The sequence below is a fragment of the Aphidius gifuensis genome, linkage group LG6 (assembly GCF_014905175.1).
Source record: "Aphidius gifuensis isolate YNYX2018 linkage group LG6, ASM1490517v1, whole genome shotgun sequence".
Classification (NCBI taxonomy): domain Eukaryota; kingdom Metazoa; phylum Arthropoda; class Insecta; order Hymenoptera; family Braconidae; genus Aphidius; species Aphidius gifuensis.
The window spans coordinates 8,747,454-8,767,955 of NC_057793.1; the positions used below are offsets into that span (position 1 = coordinate 8,747,454).

Sequence of the window (20,502 nt, forward strand, 5' to 3'; positions counted from 1 at the left end):
AAAAATTAAGCGACTTTTTTTTATGTGTTTTATTGAAGTTTGTAGAAAAATAAATTAAACAATTTTGAAAGCATTTGTTGAGTTAACTCAATTGATTTGATTTATTAACAAGTAAAAAAATTTATTGACCCTTAGAATTACTATTTATGTTAAAATTTAAATAGTAATTTTATAGTTTTATCAGTGAGGTAGATGAAAAACAAATTTTTCAAAGTTTTGATGAAAGACAAAGAGTAGATCAATAGTGATTTTTCACTCACTTAACCAGCGAGTCGCATCAATATGCATTAAGCTAATCGGTTCTTTTTATATTGGATATTTTTTACTCTATTTTTTTTTAGAAAAAAAAAGCACGAGTACTCTCCTAAAGTCAAGGTATAGATCAAGAAGACGAAGACAAAACGAAAATTGACAAAAAAATAAACAAAAAAAAGTCGATCCATTGAAAGTAAAAGATTTTTTTTTTTTGTCAATTTTCTTTTGTAACTTGAAAATTATAAATTGCACTAAAAATCAAAGCTGCAGATTTTAAATACATATATAAAGTTGATAAAATTTATATCTATATAAAATATAATAATAGTAAAGGTAAAAAAAAATATAAAAACTACGATATCGTTGGAAAATTCTTTGTAAGAAAAATCCGTAAGCGAATTGCCAACTGTACTCTAAGATACCTTCTTCTATGTTTCTATTAGACTCTCGGGTGTTCTTGAAAATCTGCTGGGACCCCAGAGATATAGATACTTTGAGTCTTTTGTCCTTTCATCTGAATTACTGTGATTTTATTTAAATGCATTTTTAACTTAAAGAAAAACTCTTTTTGTTTTTACACGAATACAAATGAAAAAACACTATTGCAGGTTTTTTTTTTAATAGCACATGGATAGAATAATAACCAATACATAATGCATCAGTTATTTTATTTTATTTATTAGTTGGCATAAATTTTCCATTAGCAAACAGAATATAGATTTAAGAAATCGATATAATATTTAATATACATTCCTTTGTATTTTTTTGTTTTGTAAAAAAAAACATACAAGTATGTCTCAACTAATTGGTAGAATTTATAAATTTTCAAATTTAAATTAATTCACCATTTTTGGCTAATATGATAAAGTATTTTATTTATTTATTGGCAAAAGTATCATGTGAATCACCGGAACTACTCAGAATTTCTAAAATTTTGATGGAAAAAAAAGGAAAAAAAAAAAACAACGGGACAATAAATTATACAATTGATCAGTGAGATTCATCAAAATTCAGACAAGCAAAAAAATACGGAATTTGATTAGTGAGTTGAAACCCATCCGATGCTTTTAAATTCATTTCGTCATACAAGTTTTTTTTCATTTATTTTTATTATACAAGTTAAAAAAAAAAAAAATATATATAAAAATATTTTTGATGATTAATCGCATATGTTGTGGTACGTGGATTGTTTACATTGACCCAATTGTTTTATTAAGAAATTTAAAAAAATAATTAATAGGACAAATATATACTCTTGATTATTTATCTATCGATTTTTCGCATCAATAACCAGTCGTTTCATAAAGCCACCTAATGTACCTTCTTTCCCCGCTGATTTTGGGGTATAACACAAACACCAGCTCGAGTGTGTATAAGGGTAGGAAATTTGAAGAGTAAAATAGTAGGAAAAAAAAATAACTACGATGTACCCTCGTAAATTTATTATAAGGGAGTATTTCAAAGAAGGGTGTGACACCCTGTCGAGTGAACCCCATATGCTCTATGGTATATAGACTTCACTCAAAAAGGGCCCAAGTATGTTTTGATTTCACTAATAGACGCATCAGGAAATAGCATATTTCCTATTGCCATAATTTTTTTATTTTTTATATTTTATTTAATAGGGAAAAATTAAATAATAAATACATAACGATATATAAAAATATTAAAAATATTGATAGCTAATTTTGACGAAATTTAACAATTGATTTTTCATGTTAATCATTTTATTTTTTGACTAGTTTTTGTTGAAATATTTTCAAGTAATTTTGTCAATTTAAATAAACAATAATAACACGTTAAAAATAATTTAAAAATAAATTTAGAAATGGTATTTTTTAAATTATTTAACAATAAAATAAAATTGTTATAAATTTTTAAAGGAAAAAATTTTTGTAATTGATGAAAAAGTAATTATGTTGATGATAATTATTGATATTTTTTGGTGGAGGAATTGCAGGGTCATGTTACATGGGTGATATAGCCAAATCGATGGTTATGTTTTGACTATAGATGCTGACAATGCACAACAATAATCAACAATATACACAAATTTGCATTTATCAACGCGACAAGTGACGACTGATTGTCAATTCATTCGTCATTGTGAAAAAAGTATTATCAATTGGAACCCTTCATAAAAATATAAATAAATAAATAAACAATAAAGATAACAGAAAAAAAAAAATTTGTAATTGTGAATTCAACGATTGATTGTTGTGTCGATAAAATTCCGATGAATGTAAAATCATGATTTATCAAAAATCGAAAAAAAAAAACAAATCAAAATCAAAAACGACGAGATTCATTTTATTTATTTTATTTATGCAAAATATAAAAACGACTATTTTGTGAATAAATTATCATTAATAAAATCACCAGCTTAACAATAAATTGGTATTGAATAAAAATTTATGGAAAATCATTTATCGAACAAGAAGAAAAATAAAAATTAACGAAAAAAAAATAAAATAGAAAAAAAGTTATTTATGGGTATGCGTGAATCAACGAGGCAAATGAATACAATTTTACTCTCGTGACAAAATATATATTGTGGGAGTACATAGTGGGTTGTGATCGATGTTAAAATTAAGGGGTTTCGACAGTACCAGTTGAAACAAAGTTAACCAATCAGGGTGAATCGTTCAACCCGTTTCTGCGTGATTATATTGGCCGTCATTTCATCGGTGTATTGCTCGTCACGTTTTTTTTTTTTTTTTTATTATTTATTTTTCTATCTCTCTTTTCATTTTCTATTTTAAATGTTTTTTATTTTGTTGAATCACGAGACAGCAAGTACATGGTGAATATGTGTGTCGTGTTACCATTTGTATTGAACACAAAATAGAGACAAAATATTCGTGATTATGGAGTACTAGTATTCTCATGGGTCCTTTACAGCCGAGTGATGCTCATGCTAGTGGACCAACTTCAAAAAACCTCCCTCAATATGTTCAGTAAAATGTCATTTTATAATTATACATGCTAATTGTTTCACGAGTTATATCATTGAGCAAGAAATACAAAAAAAACAATTAATCATTATTTTGTTAACTTGTTCAAACAAAAAGATCAACTTAATATTTATTGAAAATATTTTTAAGCTGTATATTTTGGTAAATAAAATATCAATATATGTTGTAATCATCAAAGAACAAATGCCAAGCATGAATATTAAAATCTCAATCAAAAATAAAAGTGAATGTTAAAAAATAGCAGCAAAAAAAAAGGGGTGAACAATGTTTATTGTTTCACCTTAAGGTGCAGTGTTATTGTTTATATTTGATTCAGCTGAGTGAACACGTCACAATCATTGAGAGTTGTCTCAATCAAAGTGCCATTGATATCCTTCATTTACTTTCAGTTAAAACGCCCCCCAATTTATTGTGTGGTAGACCAAAAATAAATTAGCCTCTCAACCATTTTTAGCTTCAATACAAAAGCCAATTCAAAAGACAATACGACAAAAAATAAAAAAAATAATCTACAAAAAAATTAATATGGTCGATTGATAAGCGGTATATAGTCAGGGAAGAGGAGGGAGAGTAAAATATATATACAAAAATAATCAGTAAGGCCTCGTGTGTGTGTCGTCAATACAAAAAAAAAATATTAAGGGGAATAAATGTTTTAGTTGACACGCGACCTACAGTTGCAATATTGCATCATAGCCCTAGTTAGCTAAATGTTACATATACTTTGGGTGTGCGTGCTTTATCATCAGACAGCTGAGTGATTAATATTTTTTTTATTTTTTTTTTTGTTATTAATTCATAAATTGATGGAGACAAAAAAAAAAAATTATAAGAGTATCAATTTTTACCTCGAGCTTTTAGTTTGATCAGAAAAAAAAAGTCAACTTAATTTTGTAAAATTAACAAGATAATATTTGTTAATAATAGACACTAGTGGACATTTGCTTTTTACATTATCATGTGTGTTAAAAAGTTGAGTTTAACTATATATACAATATATGAAAACTATCTGAGTCTTGAATGTCCCATGGGGGACTTCTTCATTCGTTCGTTATGTCCTATCTCTTCTACTCTATTCAGATACCAAGCAGTATGGATGTACTCTGTATATACTAAATGAAGTTTAAGGATACTACAAAGAAAATTTAAGATAGTTTCTCTGGCTCTCTTGCACTTTTAGTGCTATTTTATGCTATCACGTGTGACGTGTATACATCATACTGTTTTCGTCTTAGATATACGTATGTATTTGTAGACTCGACTGTTGATCTTCTTCAACAACAACACACCTGGTATTTAACTCTATGTAAATATCCTATTAATAATCACAACACTCGATATAAATTTAAATGAAATTTTGAATAATAGTTTAGAAAAAACTCACCGGTCGATTACAACTGGATCACTTGGTGTTTCATTTCTATTTCCACAACTTTTTTTATCACAGCAACGACTGAAAAAATTAAAAAACATACAAATAATTATCTAATAAGTTCATATTACGTAGGTGGGACGCTTCGCGTCACCTACGTATTGGATTAGTCTACCGAAAATTAAAAAACGCTCTCATTTCTTAAGTAATTGTCAGAGACACTTCGTGTTAGAACCAAAAGAAGCGTATTTTCAATCTTTTTAATTTGTATATTTTCGATTTTTTCTCAAATAATTATTAAAGTTGCCAGAGCCAAAAATGTTAAAAACCTTTTTTTCTTTTTTTTTTTAAATATTAAATAACTTTTTATCTGTAAGCGTGATCAATTTGCACCGACTAATTAAAAGTTTCCTTTTATTTTGATCTTTAAATCGCCGTTATTTTGAAAACGATATCTTTAAAACTCACGGAGTTATTAGAATTCTAATAGAAAAATTTGATGTGGCTGTTTTTTTCCCGTTTTACATTGGAACCCAACAAAATCATGTTTTGTGGAGATTCGACGTGTAGTGTTGGCAGCCCTGCTCACTCACACAGATGAACAAATGTTTATGATAAAATTTCGTAGTATTGTGACTAAACAATATGACATTTTATTTGAAAAAAAAAAAATTACACTAACTAATAATTGCACATAACCCACCGGAGTATTGAAAATTTTAATTTTCGTTATATATGATTTTTTTCAAATTAAATTTATATCTTATTATAAAAAAAATTGTCCATAATAATGGAGAGTGTTTTGAAAATAATTTTATGAAATTTTTAATGGTATTTATTTAAAATAATATATAAACAATTTAAAAAAAAAGATTGAACTAGTTTAAAAACAAAACAGAAGCATTCTACAACAGAAATAAATGTCAGAAGTTCATTTTGAGGCCAGTATAGTCAAGAAAAAAAAAACAACCCCAAGAACCCAAGGGAATGTGTTCCGCTTTACCCCCCATGCATATAAAGTCCCTTGGGCTAAAATGACTCAGCTATATTTGAACCTTGTACGTCGAGTTTTGGTGTGCCTGCACCCCATATACATATATATATGCCTTGTTACGTTTATAGTTTACTATCTAATAAAAAAAAAAAGCGGAAAATTCAAATTTATATATAATATGTACCCTGACACGCGTCTTCAATTTTCTAAAAATACTCTGATCGTATATTTTGTTAATTGAACAAATAAATCATTTATAAATAATTATAATTTTTTTTTTTTTTTAAATCTTACCTGCACATGACTTCATGGGTCAACAATACTCGACACATCTCGGGATTTTTATCCTGGCCTTCATACATAATTGCCTGTAATTATAAAAAAATAAAAAAATCAATATTAAAATTAGTAAATAATAATAATTAATTGTTTTTTAATAATTATAAAAATTGAATGTATAAAAATAAGATAAATGAATGCATGATCAAATTGGCAGATTCCCTTTAAAGCTTTGGGTGTTGCAAGCAAATCCGTTAAGCTTCTTTCGAAGCCTTCTGATTGATTTTTATTTAATGACAACACGTTGTAGATACTTGTATTCATGTATTTATAAATAGAGGGTGAATATATATTTTTTTTTGTTGAAACCAAATGAAAACCTAAAGATGTTTATGGATTATCAAGGTTAGAATAAAAACTCAAGGGAAAACATTAATGTGACTTTGATCTTGTTGTATTCAATTGTAAACAACAACAACAACAAAAACAATTTTATTTTTGTTGATGAATTTTTATTATTTAGACCCTTTTAACAATTATGTAAAATCAAATGTTTTTTGGTTTATGAATCGTGACAATTATGGTTGATTACATATACTTTTTTTTTTTTCAAATTTTACGTCTCTACCCAACGATGCATAAAAAAAAAAACAAAAAGCTTGGTAATTGAGTATTGTGAATTTGTTGAAAGTACATAAAATATTTATGAAAATAAAGTAACTGAATTGGGCTGAGTAAACGAACCATTTTTTATTTTGAAATGAGTAAAACAAAGGTTATAAAAATTTCAAAAGGCCTCAAAGTTTCATGGAAATCAAGAGGATGATAAATTGGGGTGAGAAAAAAATAAGGGAAAGCTCAAAATTGCTTGGACGTAATGGATATTTTTACATAAACTTTATCAGTCATTTTTTTTTTTTTCCCATTTACAATTACGTTAACATAATATTTTTCATATAAATAATTACAAATCTCATTTCACATTCAAAAATAATCTTTAAAATTCAATTATAAAATTTTGAAATTATACCATTAAATTATTTTTCAAGCTTTCAACTAATTCAACACATGTTTGGTAATTTTTTGAGATAAATTTAAACAGTACAAATGTAATTATATATATTTTTACGACTTGCGGATAAATGATCACCCAGTCTAGCCATGTTTAGAATTTTTTTCCTGGTTAATTTATTATTTCATTACTACTTTTTTCTATTTACAATTATGTCTTTAAATGATGTATCATAAATTGAATCAAATTTATTTTTACTGTCTAGAATAAATTCCCATTTAAGTCGTGGTTTTAGCTAAATAATTGAGATAAATAAATTAACAAAGTTACCATTTTTGTCTTGAATATAATATAAAATCCCATAAGAATATTGTGCTTAATTTTTCTGTCAGTAATAATTCCCATAAGTGTGAATACCAAGGGGTACCTCATTCTAAAAACAGTATGAATACATAGTTTTCTTATATTTGTTCCCCGACGGATATCACAACGTGATATTGGGTTGTTAGTCTCAAAGGAAAAGTCTCTATAGTTGAAGTCTATATAGTTTTTACCCAAGGGGAAAAATCACAACCACAAAATCCATGTGGATCATGAGTAACTCTCAAAGTGTATTTTTAAAGATAGGTCAGAAACATGATGATGAAGCTAACAAGTATAAGATGCTATGACAAAAAATAAAAATGTCCTAAGGGTGCAACCAGTCAGCAACTGCCCCACGGGGGCCCTCTTTCGATGGCACACTTATCTTATCAAGTCCCATAAGGTACACTACGGTCCCCATCACCACTTAATTCCCACGGGAATTACTAACCGTGGATTAATAATGGCTCGACTTGAACCGGTGCTCAAGTCTCATTACACGATTGACATCAATGTCTTTAAGACTCCATATTTATTTATTTATTTTTTTTTTTGCTTTATAATACCGGAAATGAAGAATACAATAAATATATCAAGAAAAAAATAAAAAATCATTCAGTGATATACAAGTAAATATAATGATACTATTAGATTATATGTTCAATTGATTTTATTTCCAATTAATGCACACCGTGGATGGGTTTATGACATTCTCAATGATACTTTAAAAATTAATTGGATAAACCGGTTTCTTAAATTGCTGATGAATCAAAAAATATATATATACACAATAATGATAATGAAAAAAAAAAAATAAAAATATAACAGTGTTTTTCCTGGCTCTGATTGATTGACATAAAATAAATCTAAATTTTATATTATGAAATTTTTAAAATACTATTTTATTCCATAAAAAGAAATCAAAAGACTCTTTAAAAAAAAAAATATATATAAACATAAAGTTTGAGAGTAATGTCTATGTTGTTTTTAAAAGAAAAAAAAAAAAAAAAAAATGAAATAATCTCATCCCATATTTGAAATAGATGAAAATGATAACTGGTTTTGCAGGGGGAGAAAAAAAAAAGTAAATAAATGTGTAGATATAGTAGAGATATATGCAAGTTTTTAAAGACGTAGGTGGAGAGATTGAAGATCAATTCATGAGATAGTCATTCAAATCACCAGTAATGATTTCCATCGCGAATCGATTTCAGATCCCATGGGAATCTGTTGTGTCAGTTGAGAGTAACCCCTCAAAATATACACCCCGCCAAAATACAACACACACTCCCCCCTTCCCTCCCCTTCTTGCCTTTTTTTTCTTTACCCCTCTGCACCCTTAACCCCATGTATATATATATTTTTTTTTGTTTTGGCATCGAGTGAACACCAGCAAGGAAAACCCCAATCGGCTCATTTTTTTTTTTTTCTTATCTATGAAAGATTAAATTATTATTTCTCTGATCTATATGATTAAACACTAATATTTCAGTATTAATATGGGGAACAGTATTATATCTGTAATATTCGATGGAGAAAATTTTTGACGATCAATAAACAATGATTTTAACATATGAAAATTTCTCACATATTTTTTTCTCGCTGTGATATGGGAAAATTATTTTTTTTTATCTTTATATATGTATGAAATTTTGATGCAAAATACTGAGAAGTTTTTTAATAATATAGTAGTAAATTTTTTGTTAGATGATATATAGTTTTGGTGAATTTATGATTTCAACAGATGTATGAAAAAAAATAGAAAAAATTTTACTTTTTTATTTTGATTTTAACTGAACCGTAGCCAATTATCTCAGATTTATAACCATTACAGCTTCAATGTTAATTTTGTATGTTTATTTTTCAATTTAAAAATTATATTTATTATTATTAAAAATATTGCTAATGTAAAATTGAAAAAATAATAAGAGAAATGTTTTTATTATTACGAAACAATAAATAATATTTATATTAAATTGAAAATTAATAATTAAATTTATTAAATAATACTATTAACAATTATAAATCTTAAAATGATTCGGAAAGTGAATTTGCAATAAGAACATAGTAATTTAATCAGCTAAAACTAACATCAGTATTCCGTATCTCTCTTTAGCCCCCTCATCATCCTTTTCCAAATCTTTTACGCTTCCTTTGTCAGACCCCAGACAACGTAAACGATAGACACGACGACCCCCAAGATGATTTAATCTACTAAAATGTCTTGACTATAGAAGTTTCACGGTACATCGACCACAAGAATAATTTAAGAAAGTAACTTGAAGACAATTTTATATTTAAATATTGAAACTGTCCACACTATATATACAAAAAAAAATATAAATCAAAGAATTATATAATTTTATTTTATCAACCGATTATTTTTCAACACATTAAGGTTCATTTTTTTGTTGTTTAAAAACACCATAAAGTTGTCAAGATATTTTTGGTAACACGTGGATAATCAAAAGGGATTAAGTGTATCTACTATCAGCCACGTGTCAAAGATAACACGATGGTTGCTTGTATGAAAAAAATAAATAAATCCTGATTCATTGAGTATACATATTAAGTAAAAAATAAATATAAAATAGATGAGAGAAAAATAAGGGACTAAATTCACCCTTTTGAAAAATTAAGTTCTCCTATTTTTAGAGTAATAATGTTTCATGAAAAAACACTTGCGTGTCTCAATAGCCAATGAGAATAATAGAATCTTCATTTTACAACTGAAATGATTTTAAATAAATTATTTTTATTGCAAATATTAAATATACATTACCTGTTTTGTTGCAGAATCAATGAGCCTCACAAAAATATCCTGTTCTTGAATGTGTCCTGCAAAAAAAATTATATACTCAATCATTTAATTCATTTTAATTATGAAATTGATTAAATTTATTATTAATTTTTGAATAATATTCATTGTAAATTAATTGATTTATTTATTTGCTTATTTTTGTTTTTTTTTTATTTTTTAATAATATTTATGAAAAGAGTAATCTAGGGTATAGACCTATGTTCGCTGATGGAGTTACCTCTTTGGTGGCTTTCGGTTCGCCTAAACGCGTAAGCCATGTAATCCTAAAATAAGACCTTCCGGGTATTTTTATCCTTACTCACACACGATCACTACTACTGTGTATATATGAGCTCACCACATAACGTTACCATTGGATTACGATATCCCGATCGAAACTGGCCCACAAATTACCTCAAGAAACCATCATGGCTTACTGAAAGTTACCTTTACAGACAAGAACTATTCATTTTACTTTTCTAAAAATATCTACTATTGTTCTGCTTTTTAAAAAAGAAATTGAGACACTAGACAATTTTATACAAAGAATTTAGTTTTAATATTAATATTGCAATAATATTAAAATTATCGATCTTTAAAAGAGGCTTATTTTTATTTTAATGTCAATTTACTCAAGATACTTGTAATTTTTCCGCAAACAACAGACAAAGCTTTCAGCTTATTCGTCTCTGTAATAATGTATTTTTTTATTTTTGCTTGAATTGATGATGGAGAAACGTGATGAATGAAAGAGTAAACCCGGTGACAGACACAAAAAATAAAAAGATATACTTGTCATGGCGAAACATTTCGATGATTTGTTTTTTTAGAATTTATTATTTAATTATAGAAAAAAAGGTTAAGTGTTTAATATCTTTTTTCAATAGAGAAGAATAAAAATATTTGAATGACTCTTATTGCTTTATGAAGATTCCAAAAATAATATATAAATTTGTATTTTTCACAGAGTTATAATGTTCATAAAGTCGTCAAACATGTCAACGCGTTCAACGATCACGATAAACTGTTAAAATAAAAATCTTATACTGATTAAATGATGGTAAATTTAAATTAAATAAAAAGCGTTGAAATAAAAAAAAGCCAAAAAAAAAAAATAGAATTGACTGGTAGAAGAGAATAAAAAATACAAAGAAAAAAAAATAAAAATTGCTTGTGGAATGGGAGTATCAGTGAGACGGAAAAATGGTAGAAAAAAAAAAATATAAAAAAATGAAGAAAAAAGTAAAATATAAGATTAAAAAAAAAATAAAATTCAAGAAAAAGATTGAGGGAATCATGGAGGCTGGCTTTCCATCGAAGTAAAAAAGACTCAAAGCTTCTTAAAATGTTCGTATAATATTGATACTATACACAGTATCATGTTCAAACGAAATATTCATTGATATTTTATTTTCCATCAAATATTAGACAATCATTCAACAATTCCAAATGAAATTGGGTTTTTAAATTCATTACTAAATTATCAATTGAATTTGTAATTTAATAGTTACAAAAATTTATAAATAAACCCCTAAATATTTTTCAGAAAATTTACAGTAAAGCTAAAACAAAAATATCAATTTTTTTTTGCATCAAGCTTTTTCTAATTTCGTGGTAAAAGCTTTGATAAATATATAAATAATTCGCGAAAGAAAATCAACACAACCTTCTAGACTAAAAAAAAAAAAATTTCTTATAATATTTTATCTTAAATATTTTGGAATTCTTCTGTCGGCATTGTGCAAATAATTTTTAATGAAATCGATCTATCAAGAAATACTTTTAGAGTCCATCATCACCGTGATACATAAAGAAAGATTGAACTTTTTATCAAAGCGGCAAACATCCATCAACGTATAAAATATGTCTTTGTTTGGGTGATCGGCACCGCGTGCCACACGAGTCATTTTAAAATTTTTTTTACTATCACCTGCAAAATGAAATAAGTGTTCACAAAGAATGTCGATGACACTTCATTGTCGCTTAGCAAGTTGACTGGCTATTATATGGTATTTGCCATATGAATCAATAAAAAAATTTTTTCATTCTTCAAGTATTTTACGAATTTCAAGGTACTCAATTATAAAACTTTTTAAAAAAAACATAAACACGACAACTTAAATTAACTTACCATTGGCATAAGTCAACCGAAGCCTGTATTGAATTCCATTATTTGTCTTTTGTCCATCAGTTTCCTGCAATACAATAACCAAATTATTCCATCAATTTTTTTATTTTAATAAACTCATAAATTTTATTAATAAAATAAAAAGATGATTTAAAATAAAATTGAAATATTTTTCATTTAATTAAATAGTCAGGTAATAACATAAGGTATGCTTATCTCAATCCTTAATTATTAATTTCTATGATGTGCATGTAAGAGCAACGTCATTATCGTGGTTTAGCGTGCAATGCATAATTATCTGTTTCTCTTGTGTTGACGAGCTGTGCGTGCATAGTCAACCATATGGAAAATAATGTAATTTTAAAAATAGTTATCCCTTCTATCTAACCTGCTTTACTCAATAATAATAATTCATTTTTTTACGTTTCATAATAAAATTTTAGTATTTTACATAGTGATCACTTTGAAAAATAAAATAGCATCTTTTGTAAAACAAATATGATTTTAATAATTTTTTATGCTTTATTTTTTAACATAGCGTTTATAATATTTTTAAAAAATGAATAATATGCAATTTTTTTGATAAATTATTAAGTTTTTTTATGTATAAAGATTTGACTTGAACGCATTAGTACTAAATCTATCTTGTTAAAAAGTTACCGACAGTGATTAGGTGGGTTTGTAACGTCAGTTATAATTTATTGCACTTGATATATATATTATCTAGGACCTCAAAAGAAGATAGCTATAGATATCCTTGCTTATCTTTACTGAAAACATTAATGGAAGTTCCTCACAATGCTGTATTTATTAAGAGCGCACGCTTCAACAATCTAAAAAATGTTTTGGTGGTGATAAGAATCCGGCTTGATTGAAAAAGTGTTGTGAAATATTGGCTTATTCAATTTTAAATAGTGGCAATTAACTTAAAATTTTTAATACTTGTGTTTAGTGTTTGTTTTTATTAAATAAAAAAGTTGATAGTCATCAATTTTTGAATTTATTTTTCGTTGATTTTGATGACAAAGTGCCGAGAAATGGTTTGATGATAGTCTGTATGCTATAATTAAATGTTGGATAAGTATGAAAAACAAAACTTACCTGATCTTTTTCAACAAATCCAATGAACGATGTATTTGAAATTTCTATTGGTTGACCACCACGATCATAAAGAGCAATAACAAAATGAAAAAAATTGCTTTTTCGTAGATTACTAGGTGGTTGTTTTTCAAAATTTGCTCTTCCAATACCAACTCTGAAATAAAAACAATACAAAGTATTTATTAGATAGATGATTACAGTGAATCTTTTGGTCAATAAGAATAAAAAAAAAAATCACGTTTAGGATAAGCATGTCTCTATGTAAAGATGGAAGGAATGAAAAGGAAGACAAACGAGGTCGAAGCGCTACGATGGCGCTCAGGTGGCTACAACGCCTTAAAATCCCATTAAAGCCTCATGTGCTGAGATTAGGGATGTTGGACTCTACACTGCCATCTTTGAGTAATGGCACAGTCCACTCTAGACCCCTACAAATTTCACCCTTTCAAACAAAAAAAAAATGAATGAAAAAAACATTCTTGTCTATCCAAGATTCTATATATCTATATTTTGTTGCTTCAATTTGTTACACAAATAGATTCCTGTTATTTTTCATTGACAAATAATAAAATAGATGTAAAATATTCTCAAAGAAAAGTAGTAAATTTATTGGAACTCCATGTAAAAAAAAGAAACAAACCTTGGAGTTTAAGATTCTTCGAAATCTCTTGGGATATTTGATCTTAAAAGTTTTTCAAATATCTGGGGCCTTTCTTGTCATTTTTTTCAAAGAATATTAAAAAATAAAATAAATAACAACAACCAGTCGTATGTCACGAAATTCAACAGGCCAAAAAAACTAAAAAATGTAGCATAGGTAAGTATATAGATAAATAAAATAGACCTTCATAACAACGAAACAATTTGGTGACAATTTTTCAACCTGTCAAAATAAAAAACTAGAAAAAAAAAAGTTGTCTCTTGGGAAGACTTTGGTCAGTGAAATTTTTATATACATTTTTTTTTTTTTTTTTTTTACAATGCTACTTTTCATAGAATATAACAACTGTACATATTTTATATATTACCAGGGAAACTGGTGAAATATATTTCAAAAAATAAAAATAAATAAATACACAAAACTATCGTTAAATTTTCTTTTTATCAAATGTCAAAACAACAACTTTTTTATATATAAAAAAAAAAATAAAATAAATGATCCAAGTTATTTGTAACTTTAAAAAGAAAGAAAAAAAAAAAAAAAAAAAAAAATTGACTTTCACTGTAAATTACAGCTGTGAAAATATGAGAAGGAAAAAATAATAAAAATATTTTTTTTCACAAATTTATCTCCACTTTGTATTGATTCAAAAAAATAAAAAAAAAATAATAATTAAATTGATGCGTGTATAAAAAAATAAAATTATTTGATGAATAAATTGATTAATATATAAGTGTTCATTTTAGCGGGTGGGATTAAGGGAGGTAAATAAAAGAGGGAAAAAAAAAATTTGACAATATATGCAAACGATAAACCAAAGCCACAGGCAAACGAGATTCTCGCGACCTATCCAGACCTCCCAAACGAAAAACTGAATCGACTACCTCGAAAATGAATAGCAGCAGTTTTGCAGCACATTTGCAAAATAAATGATGGTATCGGCGATGCGTTTGTCACGGCAGAACTGTTTGCGTATATGTGTATGTATATTGTAGAAGGGTGTTGGATTTATATATGCGAATTTGGTGTATAATATTAGTGGTAGTAGAGAGTCAGGATCACCCGGGGGCTGCTGAACGTGTGCGGACAACGAATAGTAGCATTGTAAAGGATGAGCAAGTATTGTCAATGGATGGGGGTGATGTACTACCCGTGTCGATAATTATCGGTGGCTGATTAACCGGTCGCCGGTTCGCGCCCCATAACTCACCGGTACGTCCGATTATTTTGTCCCGTGTATATGACCCTCTGTTTAATTCCTATATATAATATACACGAGCCTCCTATCACAATCGCCAAACACATTGTACCAGGTGTTCATCATTCAATATCATTTTTTTTCACTATATTTTGTCACAAATTTGTTTAAGCTTTTGTAGCATTTTGTAGCATTGTTTTTATTATTTTTTTTTCACTATAAATTTTACAAGAGAAATTAAAATTCAAAACACCAGAGTATGTATATATAATATTTAAATGTTTAAAGGATATATATACTAACATGTTTTTAGATAATTTTGCAGCTTGTTTAAGTATTTTTAAAATGATAATAATAAGAGGCAAATTTTAATGTTATTTTACACCACAAACTTCAAAGGTATATTTATGTTTTTAGTTGTGTGTGTTGTGTATATTCAAGTAGGATTATGGTTATCGTTTTATTCACACCTGTTTAACCTATGATATGTACACTCTAACAATCTCAAAAGTAAAAGCAAGTGCTTAAATAAATATATGAAAAATAAAATATTTATATACTGCAGAAATTTTTTATATTAACATTTGTATTAATACTTTTTTTTGAATATTATTATCTGAATTTTTGCAAAGTTAAAATAGCCAACAACAGTCAAAATAATTAATAATAATTATCCTCTTAATTGATTTTAATAGCAAGAATAAAAACCTGTTAATTGTATGACAAATAAAGTAGACAAATACTCAATTTTTTGTTGATAATTTTGGATAAAATATCGCGGTATTTATCGATCCACAATAAAGCTTAATAATGATAAATAAATTGAGAGAAAAATACTAATATTTGATGAGAATTTTGAGTGTGAACTGATAACGATATTTCCAATGTCATTTGGTTTAATATACAATCCAATTCGAAAACGTATATTTGCCCTTGTGGTCAATTCGCGGGCTTATCGATTTCCGTGGTTTTACCTCTTGACCCTCTCTCTTGTTTTTATTTTGAAATTTTAATTTTTTTGTCTCTTTTTTTTAAACCCCTAAAAACCATATAAATGAAGTGCCACAATCCGCGGAAAAAAATCACTACGATCTAACTGACCAGAACGCGATAACACGCTTCAGGCAACGAAAGCACATGGTTTAAAATTTAAATGTGCGCGTGTAATATTCTCTTGATCGTTTTGCCTCACTGATAACAAAAATTATTGTGTAAATTATTTTGGATAATCAGAAATTGATCAAATAATTTTATTTTTATTTTTTTTAATTTTTTTTAACAGATATAAAACTATTTTAAATTTGGCTTTTTTGTTATTTTAAATTTATTTATTTATTGTATATTAATAATAAATAAAACAATTGTTTTAAATAAATTTAATATTATATAAATTTTATGAAATTTACAAACAGTGTTTTACGCGTGTATATTTACGTGAATGTAGTTTTCGAAAATGAGTTAGGGCTAAACAATCGCTGGGGTAATATTACGATAAATTCGCGTAAAATGCATTGCATGAATGTTATGCAATACATAGAAATATATATGTACATTATATGTACTCAAAAACCCATGTGCCATCATAGTTATTATATACGTTAACTGGAAAACTGCTATACTTCAATTTACACCCTACCTGCAATAACCGCAACACACAAAATTCACTATTTATAATGCATCCAAAGATAATGAGCAATGTGTAATATATCTGAATATAATTTTATTTATTTATTTATTTTTTTTTGTGTCTTTTAAATTTGACTTTCGGGACATTAATTACCATATTTTTTTATATTAATCATGTTCAGTAAATAATTTTGAAATATTTTTCATTACAATATTTATTAATAATAAAGTAATTAATATTAACAAAAAATTGTTATGAAAAATATTTCGAAATTAATGACTGAAAACTTGGAATTTTTATTTGTTTTTGAATTATTTTTCAGCATACGATGAGTATAAACACGAAATGATATATATTAAAAATTAACAAAGTACGCACAATTAAAATAAAATATTAAATAAATCGTTAAATTCGCAATTGTAGAGTCAAAAAAATATTCACTGAAAATTTCTTAAATTTCCTTATAGAGATGTTATCAATAATGACCAATGAATAAAAATGAAAATGAAAAATATTTTAAAATTGTTTTTTTAAAAAAAATAAATAATAAATAATAAATTAATTATGAAATGAATATGATAAACTATTATTAAATCGATTTTGTTATTACAAAAGTTTGTTGGTTTTTTTTATTTTTTATCAAAAATATCGGTAGCGCTATTGACAAAGTAAACGGAGGAATGTACGGGGACAATTATACAGGTTACGGGGAAACTTACGGTAAACATAGACACAATTTTGTGTGGAGGAGTGATTGCATTGTGTGTGAAGCCCGTAAATGTCTCCGTATCATAACGATTTCGTAAAAATAACACTATAAATTATTGTTTAAACAGAAATTTGAATATATTTTATAAATTTTAGCAACTTAAACTTGACAAATATAATTTTTCAAATATCTGAGATTTTATTTGACCAGAAAAATAAATAATAAATATCATAAATATAATTTTAAATATTAAAATTAATCAGTGATAAAATTTCATTTTTATTTTGAGTCAAAAATAACCGAGTTAAATATTAGGCATACAAAAATCGATAAAAATATTAAGTTGAGAATCCCTGCTACTGTGGCATTTTGTCATAAATTTCTCAATAAAACATACAAATAAATATTAATAATTTTCTCTCGATAAAAAAAAAATTCAATATTTTATAAATACAAAAATCACGGAAAAAGAAAATTCAAAAAATATCGTCACGGTGAATTTAAATACAAAAAAAATAAAAATAAAAATTAAGGCGTGTAAATATATTTGACATTTCAATAGTTAACAATATAATCACAAAATATTCATGTTATTGTAGTTGTGAAAAAAAAAAGAAAAAAAAATATGTCGAAAAATATTTCAAGTAAATAAATTTTAAGAAATGAATAATGATCTTGACAAGCATATTGTTGAAATTTTTTTTTTCTTTAAATTTTGAATTTTTATGAATACCCCGTTGTTTGGTGCATAAGCCGATAAAATGACTTTGCATTTTCATTAAAAAGCAATAATGTGTATTGTATTAGCAAGAACCCCGTGTTGTTACTTCTGATTTTTGTATATTTTTTTTTTTTACTATCGGTTTACAATATTCTTCAAAGACCAGCTCGACCAACTCGCTAGTCCATTGTATACAAATACCTTAAGCAAGTAGTATGCAACAAAGTGCAGTTTATTTTTTTTTGACAAACGTATTATTTAATAAAAAAAAAACAAACATACAAAATGTCATTGCAAATAATACAAGCAAAAAACTACAAATGAAATACAAGAAAAAAAAAAAAAGATAAACCATGAAAAAGATATAGAGAAACTAAAAAGTACATTTATTTTCATTTTCTACTTGACAATGAACGACGAGGCGTTTAAAAGCGTCGCATAAAAATCTATAACAATATCATGGTGTGCTTTCGCCCTCCAGTCTTATATAACCCTCTGCTACTTCATTTTCTCTTTACTTTTTTTTTTTTTCTCCTTCTCTTCATATCGCTTTGTAACTTTTTAATTTGATACTTTAAAAAGAAAATTCAATACTCGATAAAAAAAACGATATTATTTACAGTTTAAAAAAATAAATTTTTATAATTTCTTTAATCGAAGTATGAAAAAAATTAGGATTTTAAAAAATTGTCATCTAGTTTTTTAAAGAGCTTTTTGATGAGAAAAATGAAAATTGACTTGACATCTTCCGACGGCAAATAAAAATAATTTCGAAATATTGAAATTTAAAATAAAAAATTATTAAGTTTAGAAATTATTATTTTGAATGAAAATCGACATTTTTAAATAACCATAAAGTAATATTTTATTTATAATTTTGTCTCATGAATATGGAGCAATTTTTTTTTTTGTCAATTGAAAATTAAACTTACGTTGCTGTGTCAGCAAGAGCTGGTTGTGGCCAAGCACGTGTTATAGGTTCCTCTTTAAGTATTTGTCTCATGTCTTGTGGTGCAAATACAAGTGGTGTTCTTGGATGATGATGAGGTGGTGGTGCACCACTAGCACCATATAACTTTCTACCCCAATGTCCATCTAGTTCAACGGGACTTCCACTGCCAGTTGTTGCACCGGCGCCACCACCGGCACCCAGTCCTAACCATGTTGTCCCACCAGCACCCACAATTGTGGAGCTGGGCAGGAGACTGCTCCACTCGTCGGACCTCGTGATGAAGCCGTTTATTAAACTCAATTAAAACTATATATATCTCACTAAACAAAAATTAATTTACAACAATATCTAAATCATAGTATTTTTTTTTTTCAATTCACTAATTATTTTTCTTATTAAAACTCAATTTATTTTTTTATCAAAAAATCACTTTTTGTATTTTATTTTTAAGTTCTAATTAAAGATCCAAATTTTTAATCAATTTACTAATTTTTAAATCACTCGAACACTAATATTTTTGTTCTCGGCACTGATTATTTATTTAAGCTAAAAATTATTAACACGAATTTTTGATTTTTATTTTATTTCACTCACGCACAGTATTTTTTTTTTTTACGTTTCGTCCTTTTAGTTTAACGTTGTTTTTCCGACTGACTTTCCAACTGCCGTCAGCACCAGCTGACTACAGTTTTCCAGTAAATTTTCAATAACACTTGTTAGTAAATTTAATTATTATTATTATTTTTTTTTGTATTGTTAAATTATTCTTTTAAAGTTTACCGCCAAGACAGGTGTAACGATGTTGATTAATTTAGTTTTTAACCGATCAATTTTTGGTATGATAAAAGAGAGACTTATGTCTCATTTGAAAGTCCCCAGCCGCGCGTTGCTTCCCGTTACGGCGCCGCTTGTCGAATGTGTCAGTGGACAGTGAGAACGACTTGCACAGGAGTCCCGTGGGGTCGGGAAAACTAAAGGCGTGGTTTATAAACATGTCTGCGCAGTAACATTTTACATACAATGATCACATCCATATGATGGTGAACCAATGAAAATTATACCAGTTTACCAATCGTGAATCAACATTATTATCATTTTAATACGCCCATTTTTGTATGCCACAGACAGTGGCGCATTAACGGCAAATTGTTGAGGCTTATCACTCCGGCTTTTGCCGTATTCAGAGCTGGATGTCGTGTTACTCTGTAATTAAAATACAGTTGTAGAATTTTCATATCTCCAAACCTTTCGCAAGATGTCTCAAATTTTCATTGTCTAATTTTTACAATATAATTATTTTTTTTTCTGTGCTAAACATTCAAATTGTAACGATTTTCAATTGACAATTTATTTAT

The 20,502-nt window shown here is 27.0% G+C and overlaps 1 protein-coding gene across 6 annotated transcripts in view; it reads right to left on the reverse strand.

Annotated features, from left to right (window-relative positions):
- LOC122859355 (transcription factor collier) overlaps positions 1-20,063 on the reverse strand; it is a 52,562-nt gene extending 32,499 nt beyond the window's left edge. For 5 of the 6 annotated variants that reach the window (XR_006374340.1, XM_044162847.1, XM_044162848.1 and 2 more), the window contains exons 1-6: positions 19,128-20,048; positions 13,280-13,433; positions 12,182-12,245; positions 10,033-10,088; positions 5,891-5,964; positions 4,615-4,683 (exon numbers count right to left, since the gene is read on the reverse strand). Coding sequence is in view for 4 of the 6 variants with exons in the window: in XM_044162847.1 (XP_044018782.1) it covers positions 4,615-4,683; positions 5,891-5,964; positions 10,033-10,088; positions 12,182-12,245; positions 13,280-13,433; positions 19,128-19,198 (488 nt within the window). In the remaining 2 variants the exon portion in view is untranslated. Of the gene's footprint in view, positions 1-4,614; positions 4,684-5,890; positions 5,965-10,032; positions 10,089-12,181; positions 12,246-13,279; positions 13,434-19,127 lie in introns of all 6 variants that reach the window. The other variant, XR_006374341.1, reaches the window with a different exon arrangement.
- Positions 20,064-20,502: the final 439 nt, after the last annotated feature.